The following is a 15259-nucleotide window of genomic DNA, read 5'->3' on the forward strand; positions in this document are numbered from 1 at the left end:
AGATGTGAAGGTTCTCTGTGGTCCTGGTGTCTTCAGAGAGCTCGTTCCACCATTTCGGAGCAGGACAGCAAAGAGTGGAGATCTAGTCGAGTGTTTTGCTCTCAGTGAGGAGGAACGAGCAGTTTATCACATGCAGAGCGGGTCGGGATGTCGGGTTCGATGTCCGAGAACAGGCTGCTCTCTGCGGGCTGAGGTGATGCGGACCGCCCGGTGCTGGAGGAGTCACGCCGTCCCGTTAACTGCACCTCACATCTCCCACATCCCGGAGAAAACCATTGCGAAGGCTGAATGTTCACAGACCGACCACAGAAATGTTGCTTAAACAACTTCTTTGTCTAAAAAAAGTCATGAAAATTACATCCCGTCAATTAAATATGGTAGTAAGCTGGTGAGGTTTCACTCATTCACACCAGTGAGTTGCTCTTACATGAAGAAATAGTTTGTGTATTAACATGTAATTGTATGAACTGTTGATATTAATGAATATTGCTCATGTGTAAACCAGACAATCCTGTTCAGTGTTTATCAAGTTAAGGTTTATGAAAATATAAAAGTCAAAATGTTTTCAGAGGCTGCACATCAGATATATATTGTTTTGCTAAGTAAAACTTCAGCTTTGGATATTTAGTGAAAATAAAATCTGGATTTAAGTTTGAAATAGATATTTTCCATAAGGATCATAATACAGAAATAAAGAAATGTATATTTACATTTATTCCCTTTATTGAATAAACTCATCACATGAAATCAGAGAATGATTAATTTACTCCGACAGGAGAGATGATCAGAGGAGCAGAGTTTCTAACATCGTAATAAACACCAGGATTAAAGAACGGGAAGAGCTTCTCAGTGAAGGAGCAGCTAGTGAAGGAGTAGATGAGAGCTGCAGCTTCTACGTCATAAAAGGAGACCACACCCTCCTCATAGTCCACAAACACCCCCACCTTCTGAGGACGAGACTTCACAGAGAGAACAACTGGAGGATCATCGGAGGCTTTGTATTCATTTCCATTTATCAAACATATGATCCAGTAACCATCCTGAGGACTCAGTGAGATGAATCCCTTCCTGTCGACTGACTCTCTGATCACTCCTAAACACCACCAAGTCTTTCCTTCAACCTGAACCTCAAAGTAGAATCTGCCTGAAGAGAAACTCTGCTTTGTAGAAACACAGGACCAGCTAGAAAATCTCTCTGGGTTGTTTGGGAGATTCTTCTTCACATCACCACATTTCACTTGTTTCCCATCGTCAGACAGGATGAGTAGAGGATGAGCTGTTTCAGGATCAAGAGTCAGATCCACTGCAAACATCTGGACCCTCTTCAGCTCAGCAAACCACTTCTTCATCTTCTTACTGAGTGTCTCCTCCAGCTGAGACACAGCTCTCACCACAGTCCCCTCATATGAAGGACAAACACTGACCTCTGTCCAGTCCTTGGTGGGTGGTGGCTGATGGATGTTTGAGGACTGGAGAATATGGAGGTGGTCTTCAGAGAGAGACAGCTGCTCCACCTCAGCGCTCCTCTTCATCAACTCAGAGATTTCCTCTTCCAGCTCTCTGATGAAAGCTTCAGCCTGTTTCTTTGTGGCTTCCTGCTTCTCTTCTATGGTTTTGAGGAGCTCCTTCAAGCCTCTTCTAACAGACTCCATCAGATCAGTGAAGACCTGAACACCTTCTGCTTTCTCTCTGCCTGCATCTTCCTCACTGAGGTCGACCGAGTGTTTGATCTCCTGAATCTTCACTCTTCTCTTCTGGATCATCTGCTGGATTTCAGCCTCTTTCTTCTTCAGCTCGACCTTCTTTTCTTCATATTCTTCTTCCAGAGGAACATACTCATGGTTCTTGTGGTCTAAAACAGTGCAGAGCATGCAGACACACGTCTGGTCGCTCTTACAGAACAGCTCCAGAGGTTTATCGTGCTTCGTACACATCCTGCCTTCCAGGTTCTCCACAGGGTCCATCAGCTGATGTCTCTTCAGGCGTGAAGCTGTCAGATGAGGCTCCAGGTGAGTCTCACAGTAGGAGACCAGACACACCAGGCAGGACTTGAGGGCCTTCACTTTGGTTCCAGTGCAGACGTCACATGGAACTTCTCCTGGTTTGGACTCTTGTTGCTCTGAGCTGCTGCTGCTGGGTTTCTGCTGAGCAGACTGTCTGAACTGAACAACCATCTCAGAGAACATGGTGTTGACCCTCAAATCAGGTCTGGTGATGAAGTCCTTGTTACACATTGGACACAGGTTCTGGTCGCTGGTGTTCCAGTGTTCATTGATGCAGTTCATGCAGAAGTTGTGTCCACATGGTGTGGAGACTGGATCAGTGAACACATCCAGACAGATGGAGCACAGGAACTGATCTTCAGATGGACCATAGTTTGCAGAAGCCATGTCTACACATGTTGTGGAAGAGAAGAACAACGTTTTATTTAAAATAGTTTTCATGAATAGTTTTATTTTGAAACCAGTCCAGAATGTGTCCACATGCTGTGAATAAAGAGCAGCACGCTAACAACGCTCTGCTTACTTGGTGACAAACACGTAGCGTCTCATTTAGATGACTCACACTAAAAGCCTCCAGCAGGTTCACTGTGGAACACGTTTAACTTGATCCACCAAGAGGAAACAGAGGAAGGGATCAGGAAACAGAGAGACACTAAAGTTTAAAGCACAGAGATTCAGCTCCAAGTGACTGAAGTCCTGGACAGTTTGAAGCTGTTAGACTGAGTTACTGTATCGTGGGACTGTGGATAAACACACATGGTTTTATTGTTAACATTCTATCAAGTAGGAAGTGAACAGAGAGGAACTTCCTGCCTGAGTAAAGTACAAGTTGTGTGTTCTTCCTGCTTGTTGAAGGTGTAAATGTGAACAGCTGTACTCACCAGTGTTCTGAAGAGACTCTGCTGTGTTGCTGAGGAACACCTGATGACGTCACTTTGACCTTTCTCTCAGAGAAACACGGAGACTTGTCTTCACTGCAGCGCGTCTGCCTCTCTGACCAACGAACTTTCATTTCTGGAGAGTGACGTGAAGCTCCGCCCCTCCGTGTAGCTCCGCCTCCTACTGGAGCGTCATCAGCTGGTGAGGTTTGTTTCCTCGATAGATATATATAAAGGCGTGATGTCTCGTCCGTGTTGCCGTCTGCACATGGCGGCCATCTTGGTAGGGTCAGCTCGCTCACCATAACATTGTGTTGGTAGTGAAACATGAACCTTTTAAATAACCAGAACTCGCTCAATTTTCAACAGTTTTTTAAACGGTTTGGTTTGTTATAAACGTCAGGTGACCCCCATGATATTTCTCGCTGGTGTCCCAGGTGTTACAGGTGTAGGATGTCACATATTAATTCCACTGAAAGTGCTTCGTTTTGACAATGACTCCGATTATTGTCTGACAACAAGGAAACAGAAATCTAAATAGATAGAATATTATCTAAATATTCATCCATGATTGGGTTTTTTTGATGAGAAGAGGCTCTTTCACAAATTGTTGTTCCAACATGTGAGTTAAATAGAAAACATGGAATGAAATGCCAGAATTTCCCTTTGTGTTCAAGAAATAATTAAATTAACCCACGTCTTTTTTGATGATTATTTTAATTAGGATCTTTTTGTGTTGTCACGTCACAAACACACAAACCACCAACACAAAAAAGCTCAACAACAAAACACACAATCTCAGTGAGACTCTGTACAAATAACTTACAAAACATACGTCTTAGAAATATAGACTTTTCTTCTTCTGAAGATTGTAGCACAAATGTGAACACTGCAAAACAAAGCTCATATTAACAAAAAGTTTTCCACATTATTTCTTCTCTAAAGGTTTCCACAGTTATGATGGTTTTGTTACTTTCCAGAGTTTTTTAAATATGTTAATGACTACTTCTGAAAATCCAAAATGCATCAAAACTCAAAGAATAATAATAATAATTTAACAGTTATCGAATGTTCACAAAGATATTAGTCAAATTAAAACCAATCTTTTGAATGGAGGTTAATACGCAGATCTTTTGAGGTGAACAGTAAAACAACACAGAGGTGTTGAGCCATCTGGTTATTGATATCTACAGGGTATTGATTACGTTGATGTGTCTGTGTGTTTCGATTTATTTCATTTTACTTTACAGTGACCTCAAGAAATGAAATGACAGGGGCAGGAAAATAAAACGTATTCACTTTTTAAAAACTAGACCAAATGAATATGTCAGATGATCTGTCCAGTCGCTGATATCTCGCATCTCTTTACGAAATTATTTCCAGCAAAAATAATTGTAGCAGAATAATTTGTCGACCCGAATAACTGTCCTCGGAAACACTCAAATAATTAAGAAACATTCTCTAAACATTCATTACACATGGTCTCGCTGAAGGAGGGCTCCTGCACAAAGTCATGGATCACTTGTGATTAAACATGAAGATCAAAAACCCCTGATAGGTTGGACGGATCCGAATAATATTTGGTATTTCTTAATTTACCTCTGTGCTCCACTCTGGTTTTTCAGTACTGACAAAAACCAATCAATTCATTAAATGGCGTCGACAGCTTTGAGTTGATTGTGAGCTTTGAGTTGAGCTTTGAGTTGATTGTGATTAAATGGTGAATGGATATTCACGTTCCCCATGATCTTCTGACACCAGCAGGTCAAAGTTTTCACTTATCCAATAACATAATTCCCAGATCTACCTGATGGATTGCCTCAACATTCATCTTCAATGTTCCCCAGAAGATAAACCTCGAGTGCTCTTCTGACGCCAAGTTTTCACTTATTTGATTCCTATGTCTCCCTGATAGATTGTGCGGGTTTGTTCCCCAGAAGATGCTTCCTGACCTTTCACCTTTGTGGTGTTTAAGGATCACACATCGCAGCATGTTTTGGACGAGTTTGTTTGAGACACTCGTGATCCCGACTCTGCGTGAAGGAACCCCGCTGAGCATTCTGGCATTTCGTCTAAAGTCTACGACAACAACCGATCGGTGTCAAAGTGCAGAGTGACGCTGTACAGTGGAGAGGGGGATTATGGGTAAGGGTGGAGCTCCCCGGCGGTCAGGCGCTGCTCGTCGCCGTTGGTGTGCACCGTGAAGCTGCTGTGGCGGCTGCCCCAGTCGTAGCAGTCGGAGTTGAGGCTGCCGGAGAGAAACCGCCAGTTAACAAAGCATCGTTGTGATTATCGATACGAATATTGATCATAGCCGCTTCGTCCAAATGGATTTGAAAAAGAACAATATACCTGGCTGATGCATTCTGGGGAGGAATGCTCCACGCCAGGTCGTCGTCACTGTCGTACCGTCGGGGGTTGTCAAAGAAGTATCCTCTGGAGGAGAGCACGTGGTTCGGTATCCCAGCGGTGCTCTGCGGAGACAAAGACAAAAAAAAAAAAGTGAATGACGCTCCGTCCAATGTTTGTCGAGACATTTCATCGCGGACCGACCGCCAGCGGCACCGACCCGTTCCTGAGGCGGCCGGCGGACCCTGAAGAAGAAGACGACCAGCGATGTCGGCAGCAGCTCCCAGACGAACAGAATCACCCCGAACACGATGTAACCGGCGTCTCCCAGCGACGACCGAAGGTCCGCCTGCAGGTACATTTAACTGATCAAACTTTCTAATGCCGGCCTTCTTGTTCGAGTAAAAGGCTCTCATACTTTTTTTAAACTCCAGACTGAAAGAACCAGAGGACCCTCACCTGGTCCGAGACGTTGTACCAGTCGTAGTCAAAGGAGTTGATGGCCTCGATGTTGGCGAGGGCGAGAACCACCAGGTTGTAACAGGCCCGCGAGGAGTACAGCAGAACCACCATGATGCCGATCAAGGTCACCTGGCACACCGACGTGCCCTGCACACACACACACACACACACACACACACACACACACACACACACACACACACACACACACACACACACACACAGGTGTCGCTCATTATCATTCATTTCGATTCCATTGACCTCTCCGTTAGGGTGTCTTTTCCCTCCAGGAGGAACGTTACCTTTGACTCCAGGTAGATGTTAGCCAGCGACATCTTGGCGACCTTGTAGAGGCAGACGGACAGCGAGACGGCGCAGAGGACGAACAGGCTGTCGTTGATGGTGACCCTCACCAGGACGATGGTCTTCACGTCGGCGGCGGTCATTTTGACCAGCAGGGCACAGACCAGGTTCACCACCAGGAAGAGGAGGCTGACGCCCAAGAACACCAGGTACAGAGGAAGTCTGCGGCAGACGGGGGAGGGTGCATTTTAAACATTGGAACTTTATGAATAATATGAGCTGTATAGGTGCTTGAGATATTCAGTCAGAGCGAGTTGGAGGAAGAGGTTACCTGTACTTGAGGAGTGCAGGTGTGTACTTGGACTTGGCCTTAAAGTAGACCTGGGGTGGGGGGGGGGGGGGCAAAGATAAAAGACTTATTAGACCCCTTCAGCTGCAGACTTCTGCATCTCCACTAGTGGTTTGTTCAGTAATTCAGAGCTCTGAATGTCCCTCGATGGGTGTTTGTGCAGGAAGAACGAAGGTTATCACTGAGGACAGAGAATCTTCACGTGGGTCAAAGAGTGTTGGTGAACTGGAACCGAGCCTCTTCACGATGGCCCCAACAAAGACCTTCTTGATACAGAAACAGCTGCAAATGATCCCAACAGCACGTCTGAAGAGATGGAAATCAGAGGTTTTGGAACCTGGCCGGCTGGACCATTTGCCAGAGTCTCAGCCTGATTTATTTTGTATCTTTTTTGAAAACTTTTGGATCTGGATTCCACTGGAAACCGCTTCAAAAAATTGCCTTTAGAAAAATCAGTTGCCTTGCAGTATTCATTTGGGCTCTTTTCAGATGTGACGGCATTTTAAAACGGCCGTTTGCTAAATCATTTGTTTGTTTTGACCTCAATCGCCCGTCGAGAGCAATCGAGGTCAAAGGGGCAAAGCCGGCCCAAAAGATGGCCGCGCCTCACCCTGAGTAAGCCCTCGGTAACGAAAAATCTGTGTACAGACACACCTTGTGGTACACCTCCACCTCACTGCAGAGAGAAGCGCGTGGACCCGATGGGGCTCTTTCAGAGAAAACTATTTCCCTTCATCTTTCCAGTCTCACCAGCGTCTCCTCCACAGGTGCCAGCATGTGTGTCCCCCGCCTACCCACACCTCCACCCTCCTCCTCCTCCTCCTCCTCACCTGTGCGCAGTAGAGGTTCATCAGGCTTAGCGTGAAGAACTGCAGGCAGACGGGGAAGCAGTAGAGCAGCCAGAAGGCGAAGGGCCCGAGTGCGTTGGCGGTCACACAGTCCCTGAAGTAGAAGGAGAAGAGGAGGGCGCGCAGGGCGGCCCACAGCAGACACAGGAACAGGAAGGCCGTCTGGTAGCTGAAGCGCTTGTGGCGGTACCGCAGCACCAGCCACAGCTGGGCGTAGACGAAGGCGAAGAGCAGCGAGTAGAAGATGGTGTAGGCGATGGTCAGGCCCAGCTTCACGTAGGGGGGGATGGCCGGCGTGATGGTGGGAGGAGGAGGGAGGTGTGTGCCGTTGCCGGCATGCTGCTGCTGCTGCTGCTGCTGCTGCTCCGGTGCCGGGATCCCCTCCATCGCCTCCCCATTCATCCCCCCTCTGTGTTCCCCGGGAGCGGGAGGGAAGGGTGAGGACGTTGAGGGCCGAGCAGCAGCCCCTGACCTCCGGGAGGAGAAGAAGAAGAAGGAACGTGTCGCGGCTCGTTAGACGGATCCTTCACACCCGAGCGACTCGGCGTCTGATTCACAGAGAAGAGGAGGAGGAGGAGGAGGAGGTGGAGGAGCCGGAGGGACACCGCCCCTCTTTTTGCCGGTGCCTGGTGGAGAGCTATTGGGGGCTGTTGGTCACGTGACCACGCTCCCCAGCAGGGGATTGGCTGAGCGGGAGGAAGGATGCTGCAGAGAGGAGAGGAGGACGGAGAGATGGATCTGGAAGGAGAGAGAGGTAGACTCCGATCCGTGGCTCTTCCCACCGCACACGCACACACGCTGTGTCACGCCGGCGTCACACCGCCGGCTCCGACCGATACCGGCTTTTAAAGGCCGACGTCAGACGGATACCGGGGGATGGGTTTTGTGGCAGAAAGAAACAGCGATCTAAGTGTTTGCATTTAGCAAAAACAAAAAAATGTTAAGCCTCATTATTTGGAGAAAACATAATTTAACATTTAACATTTTATTCAGCTGGGAGTAACATTGTAAAGATATCTTTGTATTCTGTGTTTTCCACGGGTCAGCATCTGAACAACATTCATGCCGGCGCAGAATGAACCAGTTCTGATGTAATTAAGAACATTATAATTGGAAAATGAATGAATGGACTGCACAGCACAACCTAAATATAGTCCTCTTCTCTCTGCAGTTCTTCCGCTGTGCTTTTACGTAACCGGCTGTTGGGTAACAGGCGACGCTGACGACAAACTCACGCGCTCCGTCTTCATCTCGCGCTCTGCTCTCTCCTGCTGAGAAGACGCGTCGATCAGAAGAGAATCGCTTTCACGCTGTGGACATCTGTCTCAAATCGGACGCAAGAAATTATGAGGAGCCGTTTAGGACTTAGCTGCTACTAACACTGCTGAGACTCTCCTACATTCGTTATTGAAATGCTCTCACACACACGAGTGAGTCACAGTACATACGCTGTATCTTATGCACGCACGCACGTTCATAACTGAATCTCACCCATATGATTACAAAGATATAAAAAGTTTAGTTGCACATGTTACACAAACGTTTCGCATGTATCCATGTGTGACAGCATTTCAATAGCGAACGTCAGAGGGGCAGAGGATGTCGTATGTGTACAGACTGTAAAGCCCTCTGAGGCAAATTTGTAATTTGCGATTATGGGCTATACAAAATAAAATGAATTGAATATGTGCGTCATCTCGGCCTCTTGTTTGCAAACATTAAATATCCTGTTTTGATGATTTTACACCGTGTAGAGTGAGAATTTTTTATTACAATAATGGGATTTTTATATTGTACAGCGTCTATTTCTCGGTAATTCTCAAAAAATCTAAGCAAAAAAAAGTAAAACTACAAACTTAGGTACAAATACGCTGATTTACGGAGTTTGGTCCGCCTTTTTCTTTCTTCACTTTGCGCTCTTTAGACGTGAGCATCAACGCGATCTGGTTGGCGCCTGTGCTGTCTTATTTGCATGAAAGGCAATTTGATTGGCTGAAGCATGCTGGCCTCTCGAAAAGTTATTTCTTTTTACTTTAAACCTAAATCTAATGTTTTTTAAGACAATTTAGTCAAGGTGCGTTAAGGTGGCCTGTATAGCGGCGGAGATCGCGCGCAAGATCCACCACGGCAGCTGAGATCATTGAAGAGAATTGCAAACTCCAGCTCTTGAGGCCAAATGCAACGAGGTGGAACTCACTCTTCTTAGCAGTGGACAGGATTGTGAGAATTGCAAGGGAACAAGGAGAAGGGGCCATTACAGCTGTTTGCAGTGCACTAAAGATCCAGAGCTGATCGCCGCACCAATTCTAGTCCCCGAATTCAAGAGGTGCTGGACAAGTGACGAATCCTATATCAAAAGTCACTTGAAAGACGCTTCAGCAATCAAACAGACCAGTCCCCAAGAAAATGCCTATCAGCTTGAGACTCACCTTGGATGCCGAGGTGATCGAGTAGAAATACTTCAGTCTTTCCCGGCAGTTTGCAACCTTTTCACTGAGGCTTAACACCGCACTCCCAGCCTCAGCAGCCTGCAAGAGACTGTTTAGTGCAGCAGTTTTTGAACTGAATTATGGACAATCATACTTCTCTCTCCCTCTCTCTCTTTTTCTCATTCACTCACGCTCTCTCTCGCTCTCTCTCTCTCACTCACACACAGACAGATAAGCACTTTGCAGTCTATTTATCTCCTCCAAACACACTCCTTAATAATGTCCTGGTAGGTTTGCAGGCCAGGGTGTGTCTTGAATATCACTACCTCACTTTGGAGGTCTATTTAAATTCCAATAAAGTTTGAGAAAAACATGCTCTTCGAGTTGTTGTGGTCTTAGACAGAATTATTATATTTTTGTATTTTTTTTTCCAGGTCTTGGGCTCCATGTAGCACTAATCAGGTTTCAATTAAGCTTCTATTTCTTACAGTTGTGTCAATTATATGAGGTCCAACTAGTTTAGCTTTACATTTTTAATTTTTTTTTTAATTAAGGGTACTTTTTACTTTTATACTTTTAGTAGATTTTAGAGCCTGTCGTTTTTACTTTTACTTGAGTAAAGAGGTTAAGTTGCTACTTCAACTTTTACCAGTCTTTTTAAACTCCAGTATCCATACTTCTACTTAAGTGACTAATGTGTTTACTTTTGACTTTTGTGTTTACTCCTATTTTTCTTTTTCTATTCCATAGGCCTTGACTAAATCAAAAGTCATTTGAAAGACGCTTCAGCAATCAAACAGACCAGTTCCCAAGAAAATGCCTAACAGCTTGAGACTCACCTTGGATGCCGAGGTGACCTCATGTACCCGGGTTACACCGTCTGACGTGTTGGTACCGACCGTCTTCCTGCTTCTCATGAGATCACAAACAGGAATCTTCTCTTTGCTCGGATGCTTCAAAGTATTTATTGTGTGTTTTTCTTTGTTATCGGTCGTCTTTCTGTTTGTTCTCGACTTTTAAAAAGTGATCAAATGTTTTGTTGTGTCATTTTAAAGAGTACGACCCTCTTTAGGAAAATAAAAAGAAACGTGAAGGAACTCTGAAGATGTCTTGTGAGGTAATTTTGTATATAAAGGAGGTCACGCGTCCTCCACGTGGTCCAGTCGCTGTGCACGTGTCATCAAGGAGACAAACAGGTATGACGTCATAAACTCATGAAGCTGCTTCATGAATAACAGCCTGTGCAGCTCCAACAACTACAGCTCAGCTGCTAAACTCTTGTTACATCATTTAAGTTCATGGTTTTGCTCTCCGGCACCAAATAAATACTTTGTTACTACAGCAGGAAAACTGGATCAACGTTTGTGTATAATTACAGTTGTATTTGGTTATTATTCTGCTGCTGGTTCTCAGTCGAGTGGATTCTCCTCAGTATCTGAAGCCACTGAACAGTTTCATCAACCTCGTGTATTAACTCACGTTAGAATTGATCTTTCTGTGGAACTCGTGTCGTTCACACTGACGAATTGTCACGTGATCAATAAACAAAGAACTCGGACATGTTTCCTGCATTAAACAAGACGTTTTTAATGAACATGAATATAAATATAACTTGTGTAAACCCGTCATTTCTGTTCAGTGTTCATCCATCCATCCATCCATCTTCAACCGCTTATCCGGGGTCGGGTCGCGGGGGCAACACCTCCAGCAGGGGACCCCAAACTTCCCTTTCCTGGGCAACATCTACCAGCTCTGACTGGGGGATCCCAAGGCGTTCCCAGGCCAGTGCAGAGATATAATCTCTCCACCTAGTCCTGGGTCTTCCCCGGGGCCTCTTCCCAGCTGGCCGTGCCTGGAACACCTCCCTAGGGAGGCGCCCAGAGGGCATCCTCACCAGATGCCCAAACCACCTCAACTGGCTCCTTTCGACGCAAAGGAGCAGCGGCTCTACTCCGAGCTCCTCGCGAATGGCTGAGCTTCTCACCCTATCCCTATGCTGGATGAGCATACTCCCAAGCCCCCTCTATGATCCTGGAAAGAGTGAAGAGCTGGTCCGTTGTTCCACGACCAGGACGAAAACCACATTGTTCCTCTTCAATCCTTGGTTCGACTATCGGCCGAACCCTCCTTTCCAGCACCTTAGAGTAGACTTTACCCGGGAGGCTGAGTAGTGTGATACCCCTGTAATTGGCACACACTCTCTGGTCCCCCTTTTTGAAGAGGGGTACCACCACCCCGATCTGCCACTCTTTTGGCACTGTCCCAGACTTCCACGCAATGTTGGGATCTTGGATCTTGAACCATCCAATCTTGGATGGTTCCCCGTTTCCCCCTCCTGAGGTGCCGGATGGTCTTCCAAAAGCACTCTGGTGCCGACCGAAAGTCCTCCATAGTTACCCCGAACTCCTCCCATACCCGCTGCTTTGCCTCCATCACGGCAGAGGCTGCTGCCCTTCGAGCCTGTCGGTACACTGCAACTGCCTCTGGAGTCCCACCGGATATCATAACCCGGAAGGCCTCCTTCTTCAGTCGGACGGCTTCCCTGACCGCCGGTGTCCACCACGGGGTTCGAGGGTTACCGCCCCTTGATGCACCTAAGACCTTGAGGCCACATCTCACCGCCGCGGATTCAGCAATGGAGGTTTTGAACATAGACCACTCTGGTTCAATGTCCCCTACCTCCACAGGAATGTGAGAGAAGCTCCGCCGGAGGTGTGAGTTGAAAATCTTTTGGACCGGGGCCTCCTCCAGACGTTCCCAGTTCACCCTCACTACACGCTTGGGTTTACCGGGTCTGTCCCGAGTTTTCCCCCATCCTCTGACCCAGCTCACAACCAGATGGTGATCAGTTCACAGCTCTGCCCCTCTCTTTACCCGAGTGTCCAGAACATGCGGCCTCAGATCAGACGATACGATTACAAAATTGATCATTGAACTTTGGCCTAGGGTGCTCTGGTACCACGTACACTTATGAACATCCTTATGTTCGAACATGGTGTTTGATATGGACAATCCGTGACTGGCACAGAAGTCCACTAACAAACACCCGCTCGGGTTCAGATCAGGGAGGCCATTCCTCCCAATCACGCCTCTCCAGTTATCTCCATCGTCGCCCACGTGCGCATTGAAGTCTCCCAGTAGGACTATGGAGTCCCCTACTGGAGCCCCATGCAGGACTCCATTCAGGGTCTCCAAAAAGGCAGAATACTCTGACCTGCTGTTTGGTGCATATGCACAGACAACAGTCAGAGTTTTCCCCCCCACCACCCGAAGGCGTAGGGAGGCGACCCTTTTGTCCACCGGGGTAAACTCCAATGTAGCAGCACTCAGCCGGGGACTTATGAGTATCCCCACAACCGCCTCACACCATGGGCCACTCCGGAGTAGAATAGAGTCCACCCCCTATCCAGGAGTGTGGTTCCAGAGCCGAGGCTGTGCGGTAAGGTAAGCCCCACCAGATCCAACTGATAACGCTCCACCTCCCGCACAAGCACACCACGTCCCCAGAGCCAGCATCTGCCGCCCAGGTCTGTTCCGTCTAGACCCCCCACTGTCACTGCCACCCTTGTAGCACCCGACCCCATCGGTTTCCTCCACAGGTGGTGAGCCCACCACCTCCGCGATAAACCCAGCCACCAGACGCTCGCTGTCGGGCCCTCCATCTGGGCCTGGCTCCAAATGGGGGCCCCGGGCTTCCTCCGGGCCAGGTAACTCCTTCCCTCTTCTGTTTTTTCATGGGGTCTTGAACCATTCTTAGTCTGGCCCCTCGTCTGAGACCACTTTGCCAAGGGTAACCCTACCAGGAGCACAAGGCTCCCGACAACACAGCCCTCAGGTTCATAGGGACACACAAACCTCTCCACCACGGTAAGGTGACAGTTCCCAGAGAGGTGTTCAGTGTTCATCCATCCATCCATCCATTGTCAAACCGCTTATCCTGCACACAGGGTCGCGGGGGGGGGCTGGAGTCCATCCCAGCCAACTTCGGGCGATAGACAGGGTACACCCTGGATTGGTCGCCAGCCAATCGCAGGACTACACAGAGACACACAACCATTCACACTCACATTCACGGGCAATTTAGAGTCACCAATCAACCTGATCCCCAGAGCATGTCTTTGGACTGTGGGAGGAAGCCGGAGAACCCGGAGAGAACCCACGCAGACACGGGGAGAACATGCAGACTCCACACAGAAAGGCCACTGGGTGGAATCGAACCCAGGACCTTCTTGCTGTGAGGCAACGGTGCTAACCACCACGCCACCGTGCCGCCCCAGAGGAACTTCCTCTCTGAGAAAAGTAGAAGGTGTGTGTTCTTCCTGCTTGTTGAAGGTGTAAATGTGACCAGCTGTACTCACCAGTGTTCTGAAGAGACTCTGCTGTGTTGCTGAGGAACACCTGATGACGTCACTTTGACTTTTCTCTCAGAGAAACACGGAGACTTGTCTTCACTGCAGCGCGTCTGCCTCTCTGACCAACGAACTTTCATTTCTGGACAGTGACGTAGAAGCTCCGCCCCTGCCTGTAGCTCCGCCTCCTACTGGAGCGTCATCAGCTGGTGAGGTTTGTTTCCTCCTCTGATTCATGCTGACTGCTGGAGGATTCAGTCATGTCATGTTTGCAAAAAGCTTGTATCTCTGATAAAAATAAAAAACAACCTTTACTCAGCTTTGTGAAGATCCATGAGGCATTTTAAACAGTTGATTTAGCTGAAGAAGACAGATGATTTTCTCAAAACACAAATGAACATTTCGTTGTTTAGTTTATTACAAACATTTGACATCAACACATCTGGAGATACGAGGCTTTCACAATACAGGAAGGACGTGCTTGAATATATATATAATATAATATACAATAACTGCAACTAAATTAGTACAGAAAAAACTACAATATTTGTAGTAGAAATATAAAGTTACCTAAAATGGAATGTAAAGTACAAGTACCTCTTATGTGTACTTGATCACTGTACTGCCGCTGATCAGTGAGGTGTGACAGAGATAAAGAGAACATGGAAAGATTTGCTGTGAAGAACACGAATGGGCGGATAAAGATGGAGAGAGTGAAGAAAGAAGATCGACAAAGTCTTGAATCACTGTGCTGAGCTCTGACTCATAAGTAAAGAAAACTGGATGTACAAAAATGTCTTCATATTAATGTAAAATGCAACACAACGTTGTTATTGTGTTATGGAAATGTCATTGTAATTATGTCGCGTGCAAATAGAAACTCAGAACATCCATGCAAGACTTTTCCATAAAACTCAAAACCATCAAGACTAGTACTTCCGGTTGGAGTTTCGAACCAAAATAAAATCATCGTCCACCAGTTAAGAAAAATTCCCAAACTTCACGGAGCTATACAATTAATAAAAAATCACGGAGGGAGAAGAAACCAGTGGTTTTGGTACTACGAGGACACTTTGTTGATAATATGTTTACTTGAGTGAAATTTGGATTGCTTGACTTTTAACAACTGATTTCAGTATTTCTTACAGCAGTGTTGCTAATTATCAAAAAAAAGCCTTTGAACATCTCGCCCCCCATTGACTGTATGCCTGAGTAACTACCTAAACAGGACGCTATTTATTTTGTGCTCGGCCCGTGTATTTTGAAAACCCTTCACCGGATGTCACGTG

At 46.8% G+C, this 15259-nt stretch overlaps 2 protein-coding genes and 1 long non-coding RNA gene across 5 annotated transcripts; 1 reads left to right on the top strand and 2 right to left on the bottom strand.

The window, feature by feature from the left end:
* Positions 1–705: 705 nt before the first annotated feature.
* Positions 706–14124, bottom strand: LOC120813189 (E3 ubiquitin-protein ligase TRIM39). 3 transcript variants are annotated; one of them, XM_078079633.1, is made up of 2 exons: positions 13980–14124; positions 706–2392 (listed from the first exon to the last, which is right to left on the bottom strand). In XM_078079633.1, exon 2 carries the CDS (start codon positions 2388–2390, stop codon positions 759–761), a length of 1632 nt encoding a protein of 543 aa, XP_077935759.1. In that variant the 5' UTR covers positions 2391–2392; positions 13980–14124; the 3' UTR covers positions 706–758. The 3 variants fall into 3 exon arrangements, with proteins under 3 accessions (XP_077935759.1, XP_040025205.2, XP_077935760.1); XM_040169271.2 differs by lacking the exon at positions 13980–14124 and adding an exon at positions 2885–3049; XM_078079634.1 differs by lacking the exon at positions 13980–14124 and adding an exon at positions 2885–2999 and having other exon boundaries at positions 706–2359.
* LOC120813187 (G protein-coupled receptor 137Ba) lies at positions 4825–9771 on the bottom strand. The gene is made up of 8 exons (XM_040169270.2): positions 9622–9771; positions 7175–7897; positions 6327–6376; positions 5995–6217; positions 5690–5839; positions 5451–5579; positions 5234–5355; positions 4825–5129 (listed from the first exon to the last, which is right to left on the bottom strand). Exons 2-8 carry the CDS (start codon positions 7592–7594, stop codon positions 5021–5023), a joined length of 1203 nt encoding a protein of 400 aa, XP_040025204.1. The 5' UTR covers positions 7595–7897; positions 9622–9771; the 3' UTR covers positions 4825–5020.
* Positions 7332–8886, top strand: LOC144383067 (uncharacterized). The gene is made up of 2 exons (XR_013450521.1): positions 7332–7946; positions 8364–8886. It is a non-coding gene; the product is annotated as an uncharacterized LOC144383067 (long non-coding RNA).
* Positions 14125–15259: the final 1135 nt, after the last annotated feature.

Source organism: Gasterosteus aculeatus, chromosome 9, assembly GCF_964276395.1.
Source record: "Gasterosteus aculeatus chromosome 9, fGasAcu3.hap1.1, whole genome shotgun sequence".
In the NCBI taxonomy this organism is placed as follows: Eukaryota; Metazoa; Chordata; class Actinopteri; order Perciformes; family Gasterosteidae; genus Gasterosteus; species Gasterosteus aculeatus.

Coding starts and splice junctions, on each gene's coding strand:
- LOC120813189 (XM_078079633.1), bottom strand. CDS start 2,390: ATGGCTTCTGCAAACTATGGTCCATCTGAAGATCAGTTCCTGTGCTCC.
- LOC120813187 (XM_040169270.2), bottom strand. CDS start 7,594: ATGAATGGGGAGGCGATGGAGGGGATCCCGGCACCGGAGCAGCAGCAG. Junction 6,377..7,174: donor TGAACCTCTACTGCGCACAG/GTGAGGAGGAGG, acceptor CCCCCACCCCAG/GTCTACTTTAAGGCCAAGTC. Junction 5,356..5,450: donor GCCGGCCGCCTCAGGAACGG/GTCGGTGCCGCT, acceptor TTGTCTCCGCAG/AGCACCGCTGGGATACCGAA.